A 19,126-nucleotide genomic window follows, 5' to 3' on the forward strand; every position below is an offset into this window, starting at 1 on the left:
GGATTATCTCGTTAGGATTCCGCGTAAGTTTCCGGGGACACGAGGAACGGTAGGAGTCGCGTGTCGGCGTGTAGGTGCGCGCACACGCAGGTCGACGATTATTCGCGGGTGCCTGGACGTAGCCGGGTTCGAAAAGTAAAACGCGCGGTGCGGCACGATCTCGCGTATGCAGCCGGCTCGGCTCGGCGTCGGTAAACGAGAGGAAGAGAGACGGAGAGAGAGGGCTCGTCGAGCGCGACCGCGACGGAAACATAGAGCGGTAGCGTGGTCTGGTCGGAGGGACGAGAACGGCGCGCATCGATTGGCGCGCTAGCCGTGACCCCCACCACGCCGCTTTCGCTTTCACCCAATGGGGCCTCACTTTCGCGCTCGCCCGCGCGCCGAGCCACGGCAGCCGGCACGCTGTCGTCGCCGGCGCTCAGTGACTGGTGCACCCTACGTGCGAGCAAGTGTTTTTCGTCGTCGGCTCTCCGTGTGTGCACGAGAGGGAAACGATCAAATTAAAAAAAAAAAAAAAAAAAAATAAAAAAAAAGAAGAGGGAGGAAAAGAAAAGGAACCTTTGTGCCTCGGTGTGTCGTTGCAGTGTTACGTATGCTCGAATCCTCGTCGACCTGCTCTCGCCTTCGTCGAGTGATCGCCCTCGGGCGTACGGAAAACGCGTGGTGACACCGCCGGGACTTGGATCGAAAATTGCGTTCCACGGTGCGCGCGCTTCGCGCCGGTGACCCTGACATTCGAGAGGAGCACCCGACACATTTGACTAGCCGCGCCGCTACGGGAATCATCGTTCCGTCTCGTTCGACTTGATCGAAAGTACCGCGCGTCGAGACGTCTAGGCGTCGTCGAGGAACCGCGGTTGACCTTGACTTTGGTACCACCGGGGCGCCACGCGTTTACAGGCCAACCATTCGTCCTAGATCGAATCGCGCGATCGTCGTTCGGGACGATATCGAAGAATCGTGTCGTGCGCGTCAAGTGACGACGACCTTGATTTCGCCGAACGCGCGACAGCTTTTCTCGATTCGATCGTCCGGTCAGCCGCGCGCGCTTTTGCACCTCTGTGCCCGCCTTGTTTGCCCGAGTTCGTGCACGGCACACCGTCGTGTCGTTTTCTACTAATTTATTACGCGACAATTCGCCAGACCGAATCGATCGTTGAATGGGTGCGCGTGAGACGACACAGGCGAGCCGTGGGAACTGCGTGAAGATGAAAGAATAGAAGAGGAGATATCATCGTCGAGGAATCGTTTCGCGCGACCAAAGCCCGCGTTCCGATCGGTCGGTTCGTTTGGATCCAGCGTCGGCCAATCGTGCGATTTTTGTCGAGCGATCGTTGCCGCTTACCGGAGGAGAGAAGACACGAGATTCTCTCGGACACGTTGGAAGGGATCGGACGAAACGTCAAGGCGGTTCGATACCGATCGCGAGGAGGAAGAAGTGTGATGGCACCGCGGCGTCACGCGAACGGCCACGGTGGTGCATTGATGGAGAACGGCGGAGGCATCAACGACGCGATGGAGAACCTGCTGACGCAGAATCAGACGACCCGTTGCTGCACGCCGACCGGCGAGTGTCTGCGCGGCGACGCTTTAATTCGCTTGAACGCGTTGCACGACACGGTCAAGGTAACTTGCAACAACGAGAGTTGTCCCGTTGGCCAGTTCATGCATCGCGAGTGTTTCGACGCATGGGAACAAACTGTGCTGACGTACCTGAAAAGCTGCGGCCGTGCTCGTAGTTGGTCAGAGAGGCAGCGCCATCAGAATCTTTGGACGAAAAAAGGTTACGATCTCGCGTTCAAAGCGTGCGGCTGTCGCTGCGGTCGTGGACACCTCAAGAAAGATCTCGATTGGATGCCGCCAGGTACCGGGAACGCTTCCGGCAATCGACCGGACGAGAACGAAGCGAAGAAAAAGAAACGTCGTAATCGGCAAAATACTAGACCCACGTTGTCCGTTTCGGCCGGTCCACCGAGTCACGGCAATCACGTCTCGACGAACGGTCGCGGTACCACCGAGGCACAGTTGATCGAATCCGGTCGTGGAAGGGCTGGTTCTCTGTCTTCCAGCACCGGATCGAGTTCACCACCAGCAACCAGCGAACCCAGCGTCAGCCCTCTTCATCAACCACAGGCTATCATGAAGAAGAAGAGCAAGGTCGATTTCTTCAGCGATCGAGCAAGGTGAGTGTTCTCTCTTTCCCTTTGCTTTTTATCGCGTCGAATGCCGTCATCGTTTTACGTACTTACTCTACAAGTTATTCGTAACGCCGCATCGAAATGAAATATTTGCTTCTCGTACGTTCGTTCGTTGCAAAGTTCGTAGATCGAAATTTCGGTAACCGTTACAGTCTACCCTCATCGACGATTACAGAAATACTTCTCGTTACGATAATGATTAATTCCTCGAACGAGATACGACATCGGGGGTACGTTTAAAAGTTTCGCGGGACAACGCCCCTTCGCGATTATTCGCGTTACGTTCACCGGTAATCGGCGAGATTCTTTCTACTTTTCCGTGGTACAAGATAGGAGAAAAAAGGTGACCGACTCGTTACAAACAATAATTGGCCCGTTGACGGTCACGATACTCTCTGATGGCTCCCTGTGAGGTCTACGGGCAATGGTGTAAGAATACAATTACCGCGATCTCTTATCAAATTGGTCACGTTTCGCTCCCACGCGAGCTTCTTCTGGCTTTCGCCGCGCCAACGTTGTTCGTTGAAAGCGACGTCGATAACAGAAACGTTTCTTTCGAATCGCGAGATAACCTCGAAATTTATTATTACACCATTTTATAAATTCTAGAATCGTGTATATCCCGCAAAAGCGGCGAGTCGTACAGATCTTTGGCGACTTCGATTAAAACGGTCGATGTGATCGTTGAAGATTCTTTGATCGTAGAAGAGAAAAATTCGGCGACCTTGAGATGACATTATTTGGATCGGTGGTATCCGCTTTGTACAGGCGACACGTACCGAAATTTCAATTCTTCGATTTTATCGGAATAAAACGGTCTCGCGGCATCGATACGCGCTCTGGAAAATTGATACGTTAAAGTTCGGCTCGAAAAAGAAAGTGTCGCATAGGGCGTTAAAGCGCACGGGGGAGAAGCTTCGGCGCGATACCGATGTTTCTCTTTTTATTGCGCGATTACGAAGTTTCTAGAAAAAAGAAAGGACGAAATGCAGGAACATTTTTGTTTCCTCGTCGGCGAAGTTGTTACGCGGTCAGAATGCGTACAAAGAGCTGCGAACGCGTATTCCCGGAATATACTTTGATCGATAGAAACCGACAGACGTTGGCCAAATGACGGAAAAGAAGAGAATCGGCCTGATTTCGTCGTAACCAAGAAAAGGAACGTCGCGTCGCGTCGTGTCGGAATCTTTGCGATGTAGAATTAAGGGGTGTCGGGTCGAGAAGATACAACATACATCGACGGCGGAACGTTTTTGGTGTTTGTACGCTCGAGCGCACAAATATCGGTCGGCACGATAAAACATGCGACACGTTCGATCACGTGGAAGTTTACAGATGAATTGAGCCTGTAATTCGATACCCGCCTCTCTCGCATCTTTCAAACGGCCCGACATCGTTGATCTAAATCGTGGAAGATAGCCGAAACGGCTACCAGGTTCTTTTCGGTCTTTCCTTTATTTTTCTTCTTCTCCTTTCGAGAACATGATCGAACCACTATATTTTTCAACCTTGGCTACCGAATTCTCTACACCGATGTTCCCAATTTGTCCTGCTAATGCGGTCTCTCTTAATGGCGCAATCGCGTTTCTTACGAAATAAAGTAGACAAACGTTCCCGGCTGGTTTTTCGACTCTTTCAACTAATAGAAAAATTCTGATCATTTTCTCGGATGCATAGGCGATTTTAGTATTAGACGTAGACACAGGCTCCTTATAAGCCGTTCCTGCCTCCGCGACGAGCGGTCGAGCGGACGAGCGGACGAGCGAAGAGAAAGACGAAGGGCAACAAACACGAGGATTACGAGAATGCCCCACCCGTAGTATACAGACACACTGGGTGTATCCTATATTTAGATCCAGTCTTGGAACCTGTCCTATTTCTGTTTATTTTCCACCGAACCGATGGACAACCCTTGCCGAAATGTTCCCTCGCTGAAAAGCGCTATAAGCGTTCCTCGCGCTTACACGTGACGCGTGCGGGTGTCCGTGAGTCGGCCGATCTTTTATCTTTGTCCGATGTCTCGTTAAGCTTTAAGATTTCTTATCCCGGACTCTTTCTTTAGTCACGATTCACGACCTTCGAGACTCACCGAAGCCTTAACGTTCCGATAACTCATCGTGTCGCTCTTTTCGTTATGTCGTCTCCCGAACTTGCACTCGTAAGAGCGCGCGATAACTGGCGCCGTGAAAACAGGATTAATTATTTTGTGTATCGGTATTCAAATTTACCATTTCGTCTCTCGATTTAACGCGGAGTTCAGGAATACTGTTTCTGCTTGAGAACGCGTTATTGCCACATTGAGAAAAGTAGGAGTAGATGTATATTTACATTGAGAAGTTAACAAGGTTGGAAATATTGAATATACCGAAATTTTTCGAACGGTCTAAGAGAAGAATACGGATCGCGTTTAAACGTCTGTAATTTTTGAAGAAACTCATGACGGCGTAGAATGTTTGGGACGGCACGAAACGACACGAAGCAACACGAAATTCATGGATCGTTGGTTCGCTGGAGAGAAAAACGATACCGAAGAGAGGTTTTCGTTTGGCAATCGTGGCCGGTGTTCGTTGAGAAAAATGCATCGGGACCGAGTTTAGGTAGGGCTCTTCCTCTCTGTACGATCGTTCTCGCGTGTCCGTGGTGTAGAGTGTAGAGTATAGAGCGATGTTAAAGCATCGGCAGTGTGTTCGTCGCGAGGATAAAGCGGTGAATGCCGGCGAAGAAGGAAGAGCGAGTAGGCGAAGAGGAGAAGCAAAGAAAGAACGCGACGAAGAAAGAGGAGGGTGCTCGTAGCCTTGACCGTGGCCACCTCTTCAGGGCCAGCGAGCGAAGAGAGGAGCTTGACGCTCTAGCAGCCTCCAAGGCCAACTGCATGGAATCACGCCACCACGATGCATTTAAACGGACCAAACCGAGCCGGGAATATCGTTGAAAAAATACCCTCTGCACGCGCATTCTTGCATCGCATCGTTAGGAAATACATTTTTCTTCCTTTTTTTTTCATCGTTGAACCGTCGAATTATTACGTTATCGCTTGTACGCGTATAAAATTATTAGATGAGATTCGATAATCTAAAACGAGCGAGTCTTCGATTAAAGTTCGTGACATCGAGCGTTAAATTTCGAATCGATGTACTATACGCGTATCGTTCGCTATTACTTTCGTAAGTTGTCGAATCGCGTAGGACTTTTCATAAAAATCGATCATTCGTATCCGACAGGCTTATATCTGGTTAGACAAAGACGCGATGGATCGAATGATCCGAGTCCATCGCCCTCGATGCATTTACCGTGGCGAGTTAAAACGAAGAGTTCGAACCTTACGGTCGAACGGCGTAAAGGGTGCCCCGAAGAAAGAAATATTTCTTTTTCAACGTGGAACAACCTCGAATTATAAATTCTGAACGACTGGTTGTAGTAGAGGAAAGAGGTTGAACGGAAGGAAGCGGTGGAGGGAATGGTTGTTGAAACGCTCGAGCGACGGTGGTAGTAGCGAACCCCCTACTCGTTGATATTTCGGACGACATTTTTCCAGGAAAGCAATTCGAATTTATGCCGCTCGTGATTCTTTTTTTATCCAAACTGCTGCTTCCTCGATCACCCTCGCGTTACGACACGCATATAGAGACATTTTGGCGCCGCAACGCGACCTATAAATCCCACTTTCACTGAAGTGCGACGAGCCCAAGGGTTTGTCCCCCTGAGCGCGTTACTCGCGCTTTAACCAAAAATAAATTACGTCGAAGGCACTGCTCCGCAGCCGTTTCCGAATAGAGAAAGAGCTCTTTCGAATTCGTTTTTCTATGATATACCCGCCCATCCACTGGCGTCACCAGGAGTTCTGTCTGGCCCGCGAGTTTAGCAATACCGGTCGTTCGAACATTGGAAATTTCCAAATTTACGTCGGCTATTTTGAAGACTATTTTCATAAGTTCCAGTTTTTCTCTTTAATTTCGAACGTTAAATATACGATATAGTCCTTCGTGTCGCGTAGGTAGAGCTCGTTCGTATATGGGGCCGAGGTACCCTGGTTAGAGTACAAGGTAGTTACGTCGATGTAACCCACCCTTTGAACCAGAAAGAGAGTATCGTTTGTACACGAGTACGTTTCTACGAAGGGGTTGTCTCCTTATTTCGCTCTCGTTTTACGATCTCATTACGAGTCGCGTTCGCCATAGAGACAGGCCAAGGCGGTTTACACGCGTATCAGGGCATTCTCGAGCGAAACTTTGATGATTTACGGTCGCTGAAACTCCGCTATCGCTTCGAGGGATCGAGGACGCATACACGCGGTGTCTCGAACGCGAAAGCTTCAAAGGGAGTTGCGACGAACAAGGGGATGATCAGGATGGGGAAAGGGAACGCGTTACGGTAAATAAGGGAATTCGTGTTTGATTCCGAAATCGCGGTTGGTTGCTGCCACCCTAGGCAGCAATTAAAAATCACCGTGACTGGGTCGAGACAAAGGGGCAAACAGTGGGCGCTGAAAGAACGCGATCTCATGGATTTCGAGGGAAATACCTTGGAGATACGAAGATTTAGATATCCCGATTCCAGGGTTGTGGGCATAGAAGGCCGTGCGGGCCAGGAAGAGACGGGAGGATGGCACTCGACAGAAGAATTATTGAATTTCCGGCGGAGCGGTGAAATTCCGGGCGCGCTTTCCAGTTTAATTCGGCGCGGGCCACCGTTCGGTGGGGCAATATTGTCCGAAGCGGGAGGAACGTTTCGAGGAAATTTCTCGAATTCTTTCGAATATTTCGTTTACTCGACGGGAAACACGCTCGTTCGAGAATAACTCTGGAAACAAACTTTTTGCCTAGTTCGCGAAAACTTTTCTTCGTGCACGCTGCGCAGACACCGCATCGTGCGTAACCGTGTCCCGCGCGAGACTTCCAATTCTTCTTCTACGGTCTACAGTAGCGTGTTCTTCCATCAGATTGGACGTAGTCGGTGTACCCATGGCCATTTTCGTCGCAGCAACGACCGCGCAAAAGCCAAGAGGCGATCGAACACCGACAACGAGCAAAAATAAGACTTTGCGTTTACGCGAATTAAATTCTGCCGGTGGTTAGCGCCGTTTTTCCACTCTCTTCGTCGTTTTCCGAAACATCGACGCTCACCGATATTATTCTTTAATTGCGCGCCACTGCTCGTGAACGGCATGCAAACGCGTAACGAGGTAAATTGTATCCGGCGTGTGGCGGCTGGTCGAATTATACTCGCACGATCGCATTTAATCGCACGATAATTGCTAACGGGGAGCGAAGCTACATTATTAACGTCGCCAGCCGTCTATTCATCCTCCTGAAAGCTAGTAGAACGCGTACGCGTCTCGATATTTAACGCCTTACGCCGTTACGCGGAACACGCCACAAGCGAGCAGCGACAACGAAACGCCGATAATACCGAAAAGCGATAATACCGATACCCGAACCACACACACGCTTCTTCTGCGTATAAAATTCTATTTTCGGTTATCGACGACTCGATTAACCTCGCCGTTCTCCCATCGCGAACAATTACGAAACGAAACAACTTCGTAATCGATATGCGCTCCTCTCCGATAGCGAATGCATAATGATCGAGTCGAAATGTCAGGGTTAACGAGTGTCCAACGTGTTTGCGCGCTTGTTATGTACCCGAAACGCCGGAAATGAACGAAAACCGTTTCTGTTTTTGCTCGCTACGTTCGCGAAATAAATGTATAATAAATTATACCGCGGTTAGTCGACACTTTCGTTGCCATATGTTTTGTCGGATATTCTCGATCAGATGGAATAACCGATCTTCTCGAAACGAGTTAGAAATTTTTGCGTATCGAAGATTAAGTAGCTGCGATTATTCGTGAAAGGGACGCTTACGTTTTGTTTGCCGACTCACGGAAGTTTCGTCGCGTGGTCTAGGGTGGAAAGCAGTCGTTACGTGGAATCGCGAAGTAATAGTGGAAATAAGCCGAAAGAAAAAGGGATCTCCGACGCAAAGAAAGGATGAGTTCGGGGATTGACCCTGAACCCTGACCCTTCGGGCCGATGGACCACCCCAAGGATATCTTAAAGGCGACGGAACGAAATTCTTCGTAGCCGACTTCTCGACTTTCTTTCTCAATTTCGTCTTTTCGAACGAATTTTCAAACGAATCGTCGGGTCGGGATGCGCGTGCTGCTTTTTCTTTTCCTCTTCCCTTGTACGCGATATCGCGAACGGCAAAAGAAGGGTCGCGTCAGCGTTGCTTATTAAAAAAGTACGTCGGTTCTCAAAGATCCCCGCTGTGCTCGGTTGCTTCCCTTTCCTTCTTCTCTTTATGCCGGTGTGTAATTTCAACGCGTCTAGTTAAGGCTCACGGTTTTTCTCGGTTGTACCGCCATCACGAGCGAGAATGTTTATAAAGGGATTCACGTTTATTATACCTACGGTGGTGGAATCGTGCAGACTCGAATCTTGGAATCGCCTCTTCTTGTCGTCATTTTCGCCGTTTTCGGTGTTATTACCGTGGTTAACTCTCCTTATGATCTTGGAATGTTATTCGACTCTACGAGGTATATTCGTGAATATCGTTTCTTAACAGTTTCATTTGAAACGACATTTTCCTCCTCTTCCGATGATAATCAAAGGACGCGTGCAAAAAATTATTAGAAGATTACAAGGTTATGAGCGAAACCGCGTGATTCATGGCAGCTAATCAACGCAGAACATCGCAGAACAGCATGAAACAGCGAAGCGGTTTAAAAATAAAAACCGTGCCCGTTCAACGTATCGAACGCGTTTAAAATTAGTCGCGCGAAATTCGCGTTCGACGTGCTCCTGCCTATAATTAACGCGGACACGGTAATAAAGAAATTTAATTTAGGAGCTCGAAAAGAGAAACGGTGCGTGTGTGTAGCAACGTTGGTCGGTCCACGTGCACAGAGGCTGTCTCGTTCGACGTCGACCACGACGACGAATTCGTAACGAGGTGTTTGTCAAATTTTATGCAAATGCGAAGATCGTGTAAGGCCGAAGCGAAACAACGCGCACACGCGTCTACGAATATTATTAACATTCATGAACGCGTCCCGGGTGTTGCGAATCATCTTTACTTTTTCTTTTTTCAATTTTCTCTTCCCTTTTGTATCGCGCGTCTCTTACCAACGATCCGTCAACTTTCCGCCACGAGTAGTCGCTTCGTTGAGCTGTTTGTATCGCGAAAGCGAATTTTCTGACACGCGACGATTAGCTTTTTCGAAATTTTATCGTTGTTTACGTGTTATTAAGATAAATTGCGACAGATCGAGTGATTATTTTAAACACCCGGTGTAGATGTAATACGTTATTGTAAAAATGTTTATTTCGTTCGCGCGAAATATCGATAGGGAACCGGATCTCGAGCGGTTCTATTGCCGAAACCAACGTTAGACCGATTAGCTAATAATTGCACCATTTCGGTTATTAATTATTGTTAATTACTTTGAAATATTAAAAATCGAAAATGTTTCGACATATTCTTTTAATAATCGAACGCGATTCGACAAATTGTAGCGAAAAACTTATCTGGCCGTAGATAACGCGAAATATCGTAAACTTAATTGGTTTTCGCGATCACACGATGGCGCTTAATCGGTGGTGACAAGATGGTACGGAGGGCAATTTTGCCCTGGCCCAACTCGATCGCGCAGAAATAACAAACAAATCGTGTATCGCGTGCGTGACGTTTATCGGCGACGATAGAGTGGAACGTAACAAATATTGTCGAGGGTCACTTGTTAAAATCTCGCGAGTTAGAAGATGACCATCACGGTCGACATTGACCCACGGGGCACAAAGAGCAAACAGACAGAGGCACGCTTTTCTTCCACGGATAAGAAAGTCGTAATGGAAAGTGGAGAATCGCGTTATGTTGTTGGCGATGTTACGTCATCGTATTGTGTATCCCTTTGAGACGCATTAAAAAATTCCCTCGTGAAACGTGGGCGGCCAAGTTGTTCGTCGAACGTTGCCTCGCAGCTATTCGTTATAACCGAAGAAGAGATGAACTGGGAAGATTGGAGACCGGAGATCGAAGAAGAAGAATACTTTTGCCTCTTACGACTAAATTCTGTGGCGAACGTAAACTCGTCTGTAAAACGAGTTCAGAAACTGAAAGGCATAAGTTTTCCGACGTTTCTTCGAATGTCTGAATGCGCAAATTCGAAAACTTGTACACGCGATTGGTGTCCACAACCAATTACCCTGTCATTTTCCTTAAGAGCGTTATTAAGCGATCGAGAATGCGGTCGACAAAAGAAATCTAGAAATATTGCAGTAGCGTCAAGAACAGTGTCGCGTAAATGAATAATATACTCGTGTTCGGTTAGTCTCGACGACCTAACCGTCCATGAATTAATGGCGTGCACGCGTCAGCTTTTTCCGTACGTGCAACTTTCATCTATTAAAGAAATGTTCAAGCAGGTAATTTGTGCAATCTTTTTTCAGAATATTTTCGCTACCGAAAAGCCTTGCTTGCCTCCGACAACCGTTTTTCATCGAGAGCCACCAATTTTCTGGTTACGTCTCGACGCGACGTTCGAATCTTTTTTTTTATTCGCCGTTACGTTCGTGTACGACTTTCTTTTCCTCGACGTTTCACCACGTTTTCCTAGACGAATGGACGAGAAGAAGTTAAAAATGAGCTCTTCCCGCAGGAACAAAGACCGTTCATTCGTGTTTTATGTATAATGCTCGCGAGAAACGGCGGTGCACTTTGAATCCTTATTTACGCGATCCCGTTATCTTCGATTTTCTCCTTTCCACGCTTTTCCTCTGCGCCTCCCTTGCGGCTAACTTAAGTTCGCAAAAGGATACAGAGGATTTTTTTTGCCTTCCTTTTCCTTTATCTTTCCTTCCTTCCTTCCTTCCTTCCTCTCTACCTTCGGGTTATTTCTTTCCTTCGCGAACATTGCGCCCGTAGATCGCGCGTAGTCCACTGTAAATTATGGCGGACCCGAGGGTGGTTTACTGCTAATTGGTTTGTTAACGTCGTGTTTACCTCTCCCAAGACGCCAGTCTCTCTTTCTTTTCTTCGTCGTTTCATTCGCGTTGTTCCTTCGAAGCGACTTCGAAATATTATTAAATTTCTCTGCAAGCCAGAAGCAAAAGAAGTTTGAAAATTTCAGATAATCATTTAAAGATTACGCATTAAAATATGTTATAACTTCCGAAGCGGTATAAAATTAAAAAAAGTTTTCTACGATTATACAGCCAGATTTTGATATGCTTTAGGTTCGTCAGAAACCAGTCCTCTTCACCGTAATTTAATCGGTATTGTTTTCGATCCGATTGTTGGAATTAATATACAGTCGTGGGAATAAATCCTTTCGATCGTACGACTTCTTCAGCAGCCGGTGCTTTTGTGGCTCGATTTTAAATGCAAAATTCGTTTCGATTTACGTAATTCTCGATTATGCGAGAGAGAAAGAGAGAGAGAGAGAGAGATATTACGAAACTGATCGATCGAGTCGACTGTTTGGCGCCGACCGGTAGATTTCGGAATTGATCGGCGATCTTAGGTTTCTGCTAGAATACCGAACGGGAACCGACTCTCGTCGTAGCGCACCGAATCAAAAGGAATTAATTAGCGCTCGACGGACGAAGATCATACATCCCGGTTTCTATGATCACGCGTCGGTCAAGAGCGTTTCGTTTAAGCATCGACGTACGACTCTAACGTACGCGTTGTTCAAAGGGTTGACAAGTTGGTCTCGCGTTCGAAAAGTTTTCCGAGAGGGTCGATATTCGTGCTTGGAGCGCGTTGAACGCGTAATCCGGGAATGGGATCCGAACTTGTCTCGAATGAAGCGTATGACCACCGCGTACGAGCAAACTCGACGCGGATTAACTCGTAGCAGACGAGTTTTCAGCTAATCCTCTCGCGGAAATTCATTCGACATGCCCCTTTATCGCGACGTTAAAAGTGCGCCGTTCGTATCTCTCAGGACACGAAGCCGTTCGTTCGCGTACATTTTATTCCGGTTTATATCGAATGCGGGATTCGTCGGTCCTCTGTTCTCTTTCGTGCGGACATCGAGTCTCGGAAAACTGTTCTCCGAACGGACGTACCGCGATCGCTTAATTTCTTCTACTTTATGAAACGTTTTTATCGAGAGAACGTTACGAGAGTGTGGTGGTATCGATGGCGCGCGAACACCGATTTTGCACCGCGAGTAGAAAAATCTCCTCTCTTTTATCTTGGGCCGTATTAATATCGAAGAACGATACAGTTTCTATATACAGATCGAAATATTTGGTGAAACGCGGGGAGCAAGATTTTGACGAAAGAGGGTGCTCGAGTAAATAAGGGCACGTTTTCGGTATAATTATTTGTAAACTCGCCATTATATTCCCCGAATTGTTTGTGTTTTCCCGCGGTACTCTTCTCCCCGCGGCGTATTTATCCTGTCTCGGGTATATATCGAGAACCCGTAATCTCTGGAGGCAAATAAACGTAGCGCGGTGGTTATATATCTATCGGTTTTTTCTCCCACGATTTGTCCTTTCGGTTTACTTTGCTCCCTCGATTTGCCCGGTTCTGGCACCGATGACAAGTCACTCGAGCCTAGCAAAGCCTGTAACAATTCGACGACACGACCGTCCCTCATTTTGCTGGTTCTGCAGGGGGCGATTCGTGAATTTGACACGTAAAATCGTACGCTTTTCAGGCCGCGCTCCCGGTGACAGTGTCAAAGGCAGCCCGTAACAAAGAGTGCGAGAAACGCGAACGAAAGAAGGAACTGTCTCTCTTGTACACGGTGCGTATTTACCGACACGCGTTCTTCCTTTTTCGTTTATACACAAACCCTGAAACCTTTTCACGCTCGATAACGCGTCTCTATGTTTCGTTTAGATTTTTTCGATCAACTTCCGTAACCGACGTACGCTTCACCTCGACAATCTCGCGTGTATCGATAATATATTATTAATCGTATAAATGTAGAGCAGTTAAATGATTGTTACAGGACAAACGACGATTCGAAAATTTCATTATCTCAGCGTGCCGCCACGTAAACGCGAAAGAAAAGAGATTTTCCGACGGAAGAGGGAACGTAACAGGATTATAGTTGGAAGTTTTGTTTGGGTGCGCGTAAGAAACGTCCGTCTTCTGGTACAACGAACCAAAGAAGTTGGACGTTCCCGTAAAGTTTTCTCAATCGTTTAGGATCTTTCTCACCTAATGCGTTACATCGGATCGCTGGTGCGCGCTTTCATACCGGTTCCTGGAAGAGGAAATTCTGGTATCGTAGTCCGTAGAAAGGACCGTCTTTTACGTTTAATTATACTGGTGACCAGAAATTGAAATTAATTCGAAACACGAGCAGAGAATTTGCGCCTACCAGTAAGCAGATTGTTGTCGAGTAAAGCGAGCCGAGAAATGTTTCGATCGCATACGAAACGGCTTTTAGAAAGTCGCGACTCTTGCGTTCCCCTGAATTTCAAATAGAAACGAGCCGCGCGTTTTGTACGAATCGTGTATCGATCGTCCGAAGAAAAAGTAACGCGCGCTACACGCTTGTTCCTAAATAACAAGGTTAATTTTTCGCGAAACTAAGTCGTCGTCCTGACGCGTGTACGTATACCGGGTAACTCGCGTAACATATTGTTTTGTTAATAGACAGTTCGGTTTATATCGCCGAATAATAGTTTACGCGAAGACGAACCAAAGCGCAACGTATCGCGAGTAAAGAACGAAAACTGTGAATATTCGTATAAGAAGCCTTTTGCGGTAACGCGACGAACATGGTCGCGAAAAAAGTTTTCTTCGTGACTTCTCCATAGCTTTAGATTACTTTAGAAAATCGATCGTGCGCGGCTGAACGACCAATATATTTATCCTTGCTCCCTCGTTCTCGTTTAATTAGCAGTTGAACGTTGTTCGTGCTCGAATCGAATCTCGGTATATTAGCATACAATTATAGAAGGAACGCTTAGTCTTTGTCCAACGATAAGTCGGTAGCGAGCACCAGAGGATTCGCTATTCGCGATTCGGTACACGTATCGGCGAACAGTGTCGTTTCACGAGCCTCGTCTCTGTTATTATTCGTTTTTACTCGTTTTCCTCGCCAGCCCGCATACTTATACCTTCCGTTAATAGGAAACCACGAACCGACCGGAAGAACCAGTATTCTCTCCGATTCCACCGCGAATTCTCCCTATGGATACGCGCGTTCCATAAATTTCGTTGTCGGGCAACTCGGTCGTAGACGGCCGAGTCGTTCGGACATCTCGAGAGAAGAGTTGACAGAGTCGGTGTTATAAATACTTGTATATACATATTGTATATTATCTTTGTCGGCGATGACCTTGCGAACCGTGCAAATATCTGATCTCGATCGTATGGTTCGCTTACAATTATCTTGGTCAAACTGTTTGTACAAGATGTCGAAACGAGGCTCTTAGAGGGTAGATAGTACTCGCGGTGTAAACTCCTTTTCGATAAGAAGCAACGTAGAAGAGGATCGCTTAGAAAAATATTTGAAACGTCCTGTGCCGTGGATTTTTCACCGAGTATAATTTTATTTGGAAAAATGTCCATTGGGAGTGTAGGGGAGCGTATTAAATTTATGCAAGAAATTGAAAATATTAAAGCGTGTCTCGATGGATACAAGGCTGTCCATACAAGGACCGAACGAGTCTCGCTAGCCAGGGTCGGTTATGAAGCCACGAAGCTCGTAAAAGCGTTCCCGGGACATTTCTGTACGAACCGGACAGCCATTGTGTCCGAGTTCCCTCGGAGAGCCGGCTTTCCATTATCGTCGTTCGTCTCATTAGCGCACACCTGCGAGACTACTTTAAAAGAATTTCAAGCTCACGACGCGAACGCTCTCGGTTCGCGCGCACGCGTTCTTCTTGGTCTTCTTGGTCTTCTTGGTCTTCTTGGTGGAAATTGCAGCGGACAGCTGTGCCACCGAGTGCCAGAGAGTGTCTCTTCGGTACGATCCTCACGTTCTCCGTAATTCGTGAAGCGAATCCAACAGTTTCATCCTCGATTCCCTCAAGGACATCGGCAGACGTTGCAACTAATCTCTATTCTTCGTCTCGTTACGACGAAGCGTCGGAATATCGAGAAAAGGGTACGCTGCATCGTATATACGCGTGCGTGTAACCGAGTCAGCCCTCCATCGGTGTCGTAAACGTCGACGGAGCTTCAGGATACTTTGCCCATCCCGGATAAAAATTCTAGTTACGCCAATGAGACGTAGGTTACCGTGATGTTGATGTCGCGCGGCACTGCAGGGGAAACCGCTGCTGTTGTCATCGAAGACAGCAACGGAAGGGCATCCGAGTCGGGAGCGTTATCGCTCAACTGCGCAAAAATCGCTCGACCGAGCCTCTCTCCGCTCGACTGCCACGGTAAACGACGTCTTTCTCCTTTCCATGCGTCTCTCTTCTTTCTTCGTTGCTCCCCTTATTCGTCGAACCTGAGGCGCCTAAGAAAATGCGTGCCTGCGTAAACAACTCGTTTATCGACTATAAATATCACGGAGCCGCGTATATACGCAGGTGTTTGGCTGAGTGTCGCGTGTACCATTGAGTGAAGCGCCGGATGATCCTCGCTGGGTCGCCGCCGATTTGCATAGCGGACATCTGTTCTTCGAGCAAATTTTCGATGCACGTCGTTGCTTCGCATCGAAATTATCGACATCATCGCGATATTTAATGTCCGGAAAATTTTTACCAGCTGACGCGAGCGATTTTTCCGAGTGGTCAGCTTTCGCGATACGTCGTCAAAATTTCGGACGATTCGCGTCGTCTCGCTGTAACGCGCGTAACGATAGGCAAACGGATCGATTAAAATTCCAAGGATGGACCCGCTTGGCCTTCGAGGAAGCTTTAACCAGCTGCAGCCCGGATGCGTGCAGCGCTTGTTGGTACGTGTCCTTGCATTAGCGCATCAGGTTCGCGAATCGCATTGCGAGACGCGTCTCGTCCTTGGTTGGTTGATACGTGTTCTTTTCGTCGGATCATTTCGCGTGAAAGTCACGAAAAACGATTTTCTTCTTTCCGATGTTACTTTCGGTAATTAATAGTGGTATAATAGGAAGTTTAGCCGATTTATAGCTAGTTAGATAAACGAATTCCATCGAAAGGGAAGAGGAACCGTGTAAAGCGCGTTCGGAAATTTGCGGTACTAGTTGGAACACTCGAAGAAACTGGCTGCTCCTCGTTCGCATCGATGAATTACGATGCGATGAATAGATAAAGGAGGCATGAATTAGCGTCGCACGCAACGATCCGCTTCGGGGTTTCTGTCGATGAACGACGCACCGAGTCATTCATACCGCGGCGAGAAAACGTGAATCGATTGCGAAACGCTTCCTAGAAACATAAACCGAGAGTACGAGAGTGGCGGACGGTATCGCTCGGTGTCGAGTTGCGAAAACTGATTCACTCACGAATATCCGCGTAACACGGCTCGTATTACTACCGAGATCATTTGTAGAAGCAAAGTTGTGTCGGTCGAAAGGTTGTTCGTTCGAGGACCTACGGTCGCGCGATCGTCTTTTCGCTCCTTTTATTCCTTGTTTTTCCTCCGTTGCCCAACGATCGCGTGGAAAAAAAAGTACTCGGCTATTTTTGCATGTTCACGATAACGATCGAGTTTGCTAATTGCGCGATTATAATTTCAAATCGGTGGAATTGATTCATAGGTTGATCGATTATCGAGAGACCAACTTAACGTATAAATAGACATTGCCGTAGTCGCGTCGGTTTTCCCTTTCGACAGTTTTTTACCGTTTCCGCTACGTCGACCGCGATCTCGGTGAATATAATATCCATGTCGGTATTACTTCGACTCGTTTCGTTGAAAAAAACGACAGACTCGGAGTGCACGAGAGGGTTAAAGTACGCGTTTCGAAACAAAGAGTTCACAACGACCGATGGGAACGCGATAAGGAAACGCGATAAGGAAACGCGAGTCCGATAAGCCCAATTTCGTTCCGGAAGTAACGCGTTCGGCCTCGTCAAGGTTAAATGTAAGAAATTTTCTTCCGGACAGAGACACGCTCGGCAACCGATTCTCTTCTACGCGAATACAGGGTGTTTCGGACGATTCGGTAAACCGGCTCCAGCGAAATAAATTGAACCGCGAAACGGCGTGTCCTTTCTTTTTCGAAACGGTACGACGCGAGGTGCCCGCGACTGCACGATGCACGACTTAATGACTCGCGAGCAGTTTTCCTTTTTGATATCCTCGCGAGCTCGAACTCCTTGCACGTGAATTATACTTCACGGAGCGGTGATTAAAAGAGAAAGTAACTGGTTAGACTGTGTCCACGATGAGGCAACCTACGCCTTCCGCAACATAGTTGTTTCCGCGTTAATCGTCCAAATGGCAATCTGTGCAGACGGACGAGCGGCGGACCGTGTCGTATTTATGTCGTTCGATTTAAGATTTTTAACGTTTATTCGATGCTCGTTTAATCGCGCCAGAGACAAAAACCTTCTTTCGAATTTGTAAGTTGTAAATTTTCAAGCTTCGAAGTTATTGCACGCATTCGCTGTACGCCCGAGTCGAAAACATTTATAAAAATGATATCGCGTTTCGGCCGAAACGTTTATTTTGCTCATACGGCAATTCAACCCATTTCGTGTAATTGTTCCATTTCCGTCGAAGACGTAAAAAATAAAAATGGTCGCGTAATCAGGATTCGTGCCGTGGGAAATGGACAAACTCGATAGCAAGATTCGCGCACCGAGCGAAATAATGACTCTATTGATTCTTGTTCTCGCGGTGATTGCGCAATCAACGTCAAAACATTAGTCATCGCGACTAAGGGAGGAGAGAAGAGAGGCGAGGACGCGTAAGTGGCGATGATTGAAAATAAACGGCTTGGGTTAGCATCGTGTAAATTAACGGTCGAGACAACCGTGTCCGTATATGTATACTCGCCGATGCGGCTTTTTGCAATCGGTACGTGCAAATATCGGTTTTCGAGGCGCTGATTATATACCGTGCTTCGTCGTTGTCGACAACATCCTACGCGAGTGGATCGCCTTTTCGGTGCGACGAATTTCGAATCAACAAATTACTCTCTTTGATCGCTGCAGTTTTAATAAGCACTTTGTATCGAGTTGCCGTATTCGACGTTAGTTTAATGTCGTGTTCATCGAGTTAACTCGATAAAAGTTGGAAGAGAACTAGAAGTTTTAGCCGTCGGATACTTAAGATTCGAAAAACGAATTGCTCCGCGTGCTATTTCACGAATTCGAGTGGACGCAACGCGCGGTCGTGCTTATCGGTACGTATGCGCGTGCCGTACGCTCGGTAAAAGAGAATGCACAACCGGTAAGCAACGGGTCACGCGTTGCATAATGGCAAACGGCCGAGGTATCGCGTATTTTTTTCCTCGACGCGATAAGTGCGCAATATTTTCGTGACCGTCGGTTGACATTGCCAAAAGTTACGAACGCGGCCGATGATATAAACGATGGAACGGAACGACGAGAGTCTGGTCGAGTGGAGGCCAAGGTTAAGGCCGTTTGATCCCCCACCTTAGCTACGATGCCACTCTACTCTGTCTCCTTCCTAACCGAATGACGACTCTTGTCTTCTTTTCGCCCGTGTCTCTGCCCTTGCTCGGTTTTCTCCTCTCCTGTGCTGTTCACGTAACTTCCTTCCACGGTCAGCGCCGTCGTTCCTCTTCCGTATTTTTCTCGGTACTCGACATAATATTCTCGTGTATTCGACGCAGCGTAAACGGACGTTAACAATCGAACGCATTAAAGGTATCCGTCCGGGAAGCGTATCGTTCGACGCGTTGCAAAACAGTGCATAAATCTCGGACTTCCCTTTTCTCTTTTACCTTATTTTACACGAACTATTTCAATCGTTTCGTGTCTGCGTTTATTCCGCGAGCCTTAATATTAAGTATCGATATAATCGCGAAACATAATGCGAAATTAATCGAACGTTCG

At 47.4% G+C, this 19,126-nt stretch overlaps 1 protein-coding gene across 12 annotated transcripts in view; it reads left to right on the forward strand.

Moving 5' to 3' along the window:
- Nucleotides 1-424: 424 nt before the first annotated feature.
- heca (hdc homolog, cell cycle regulator) overlaps nucleotides 425-19,126 on the forward strand; it is a 100,385-nt gene continuing 81,683 nt past the window's right edge. For 3 of the 12 annotated variants that reach the window (XM_012297941.2, XM_076539158.1, XM_076539165.1), the window contains exon 1: nucleotides 15,866-16,077. In XM_012297941.2, the coding sequence (XP_012153331.1) occupies nucleotides 16,012-16,077 (66 nt within the window). In that variant the 5' untranslated portion in view covers nucleotides 15,866-16,011. Of the gene's footprint in view, nucleotides 2,184-12,753; nucleotides 12,961-15,693; nucleotides 16,078-16,126; nucleotides 18,938-19,126 lie in introns of those variants that run through there. The other 9 variants (XR_001097453.2, XM_003708554.3, XM_012297936.2 and 6 more) reach the window with 8 other exon arrangements.

Source organism: Megachile rotundata, chromosome 13, assembly GCF_050947335.1.
Source record: "Megachile rotundata isolate GNS110a chromosome 13, iyMegRotu1, whole genome shotgun sequence".
NCBI classification, from domain to species: Eukaryota; Metazoa; Arthropoda; class Insecta; order Hymenoptera; family Megachilidae; genus Megachile; species Megachile rotundata.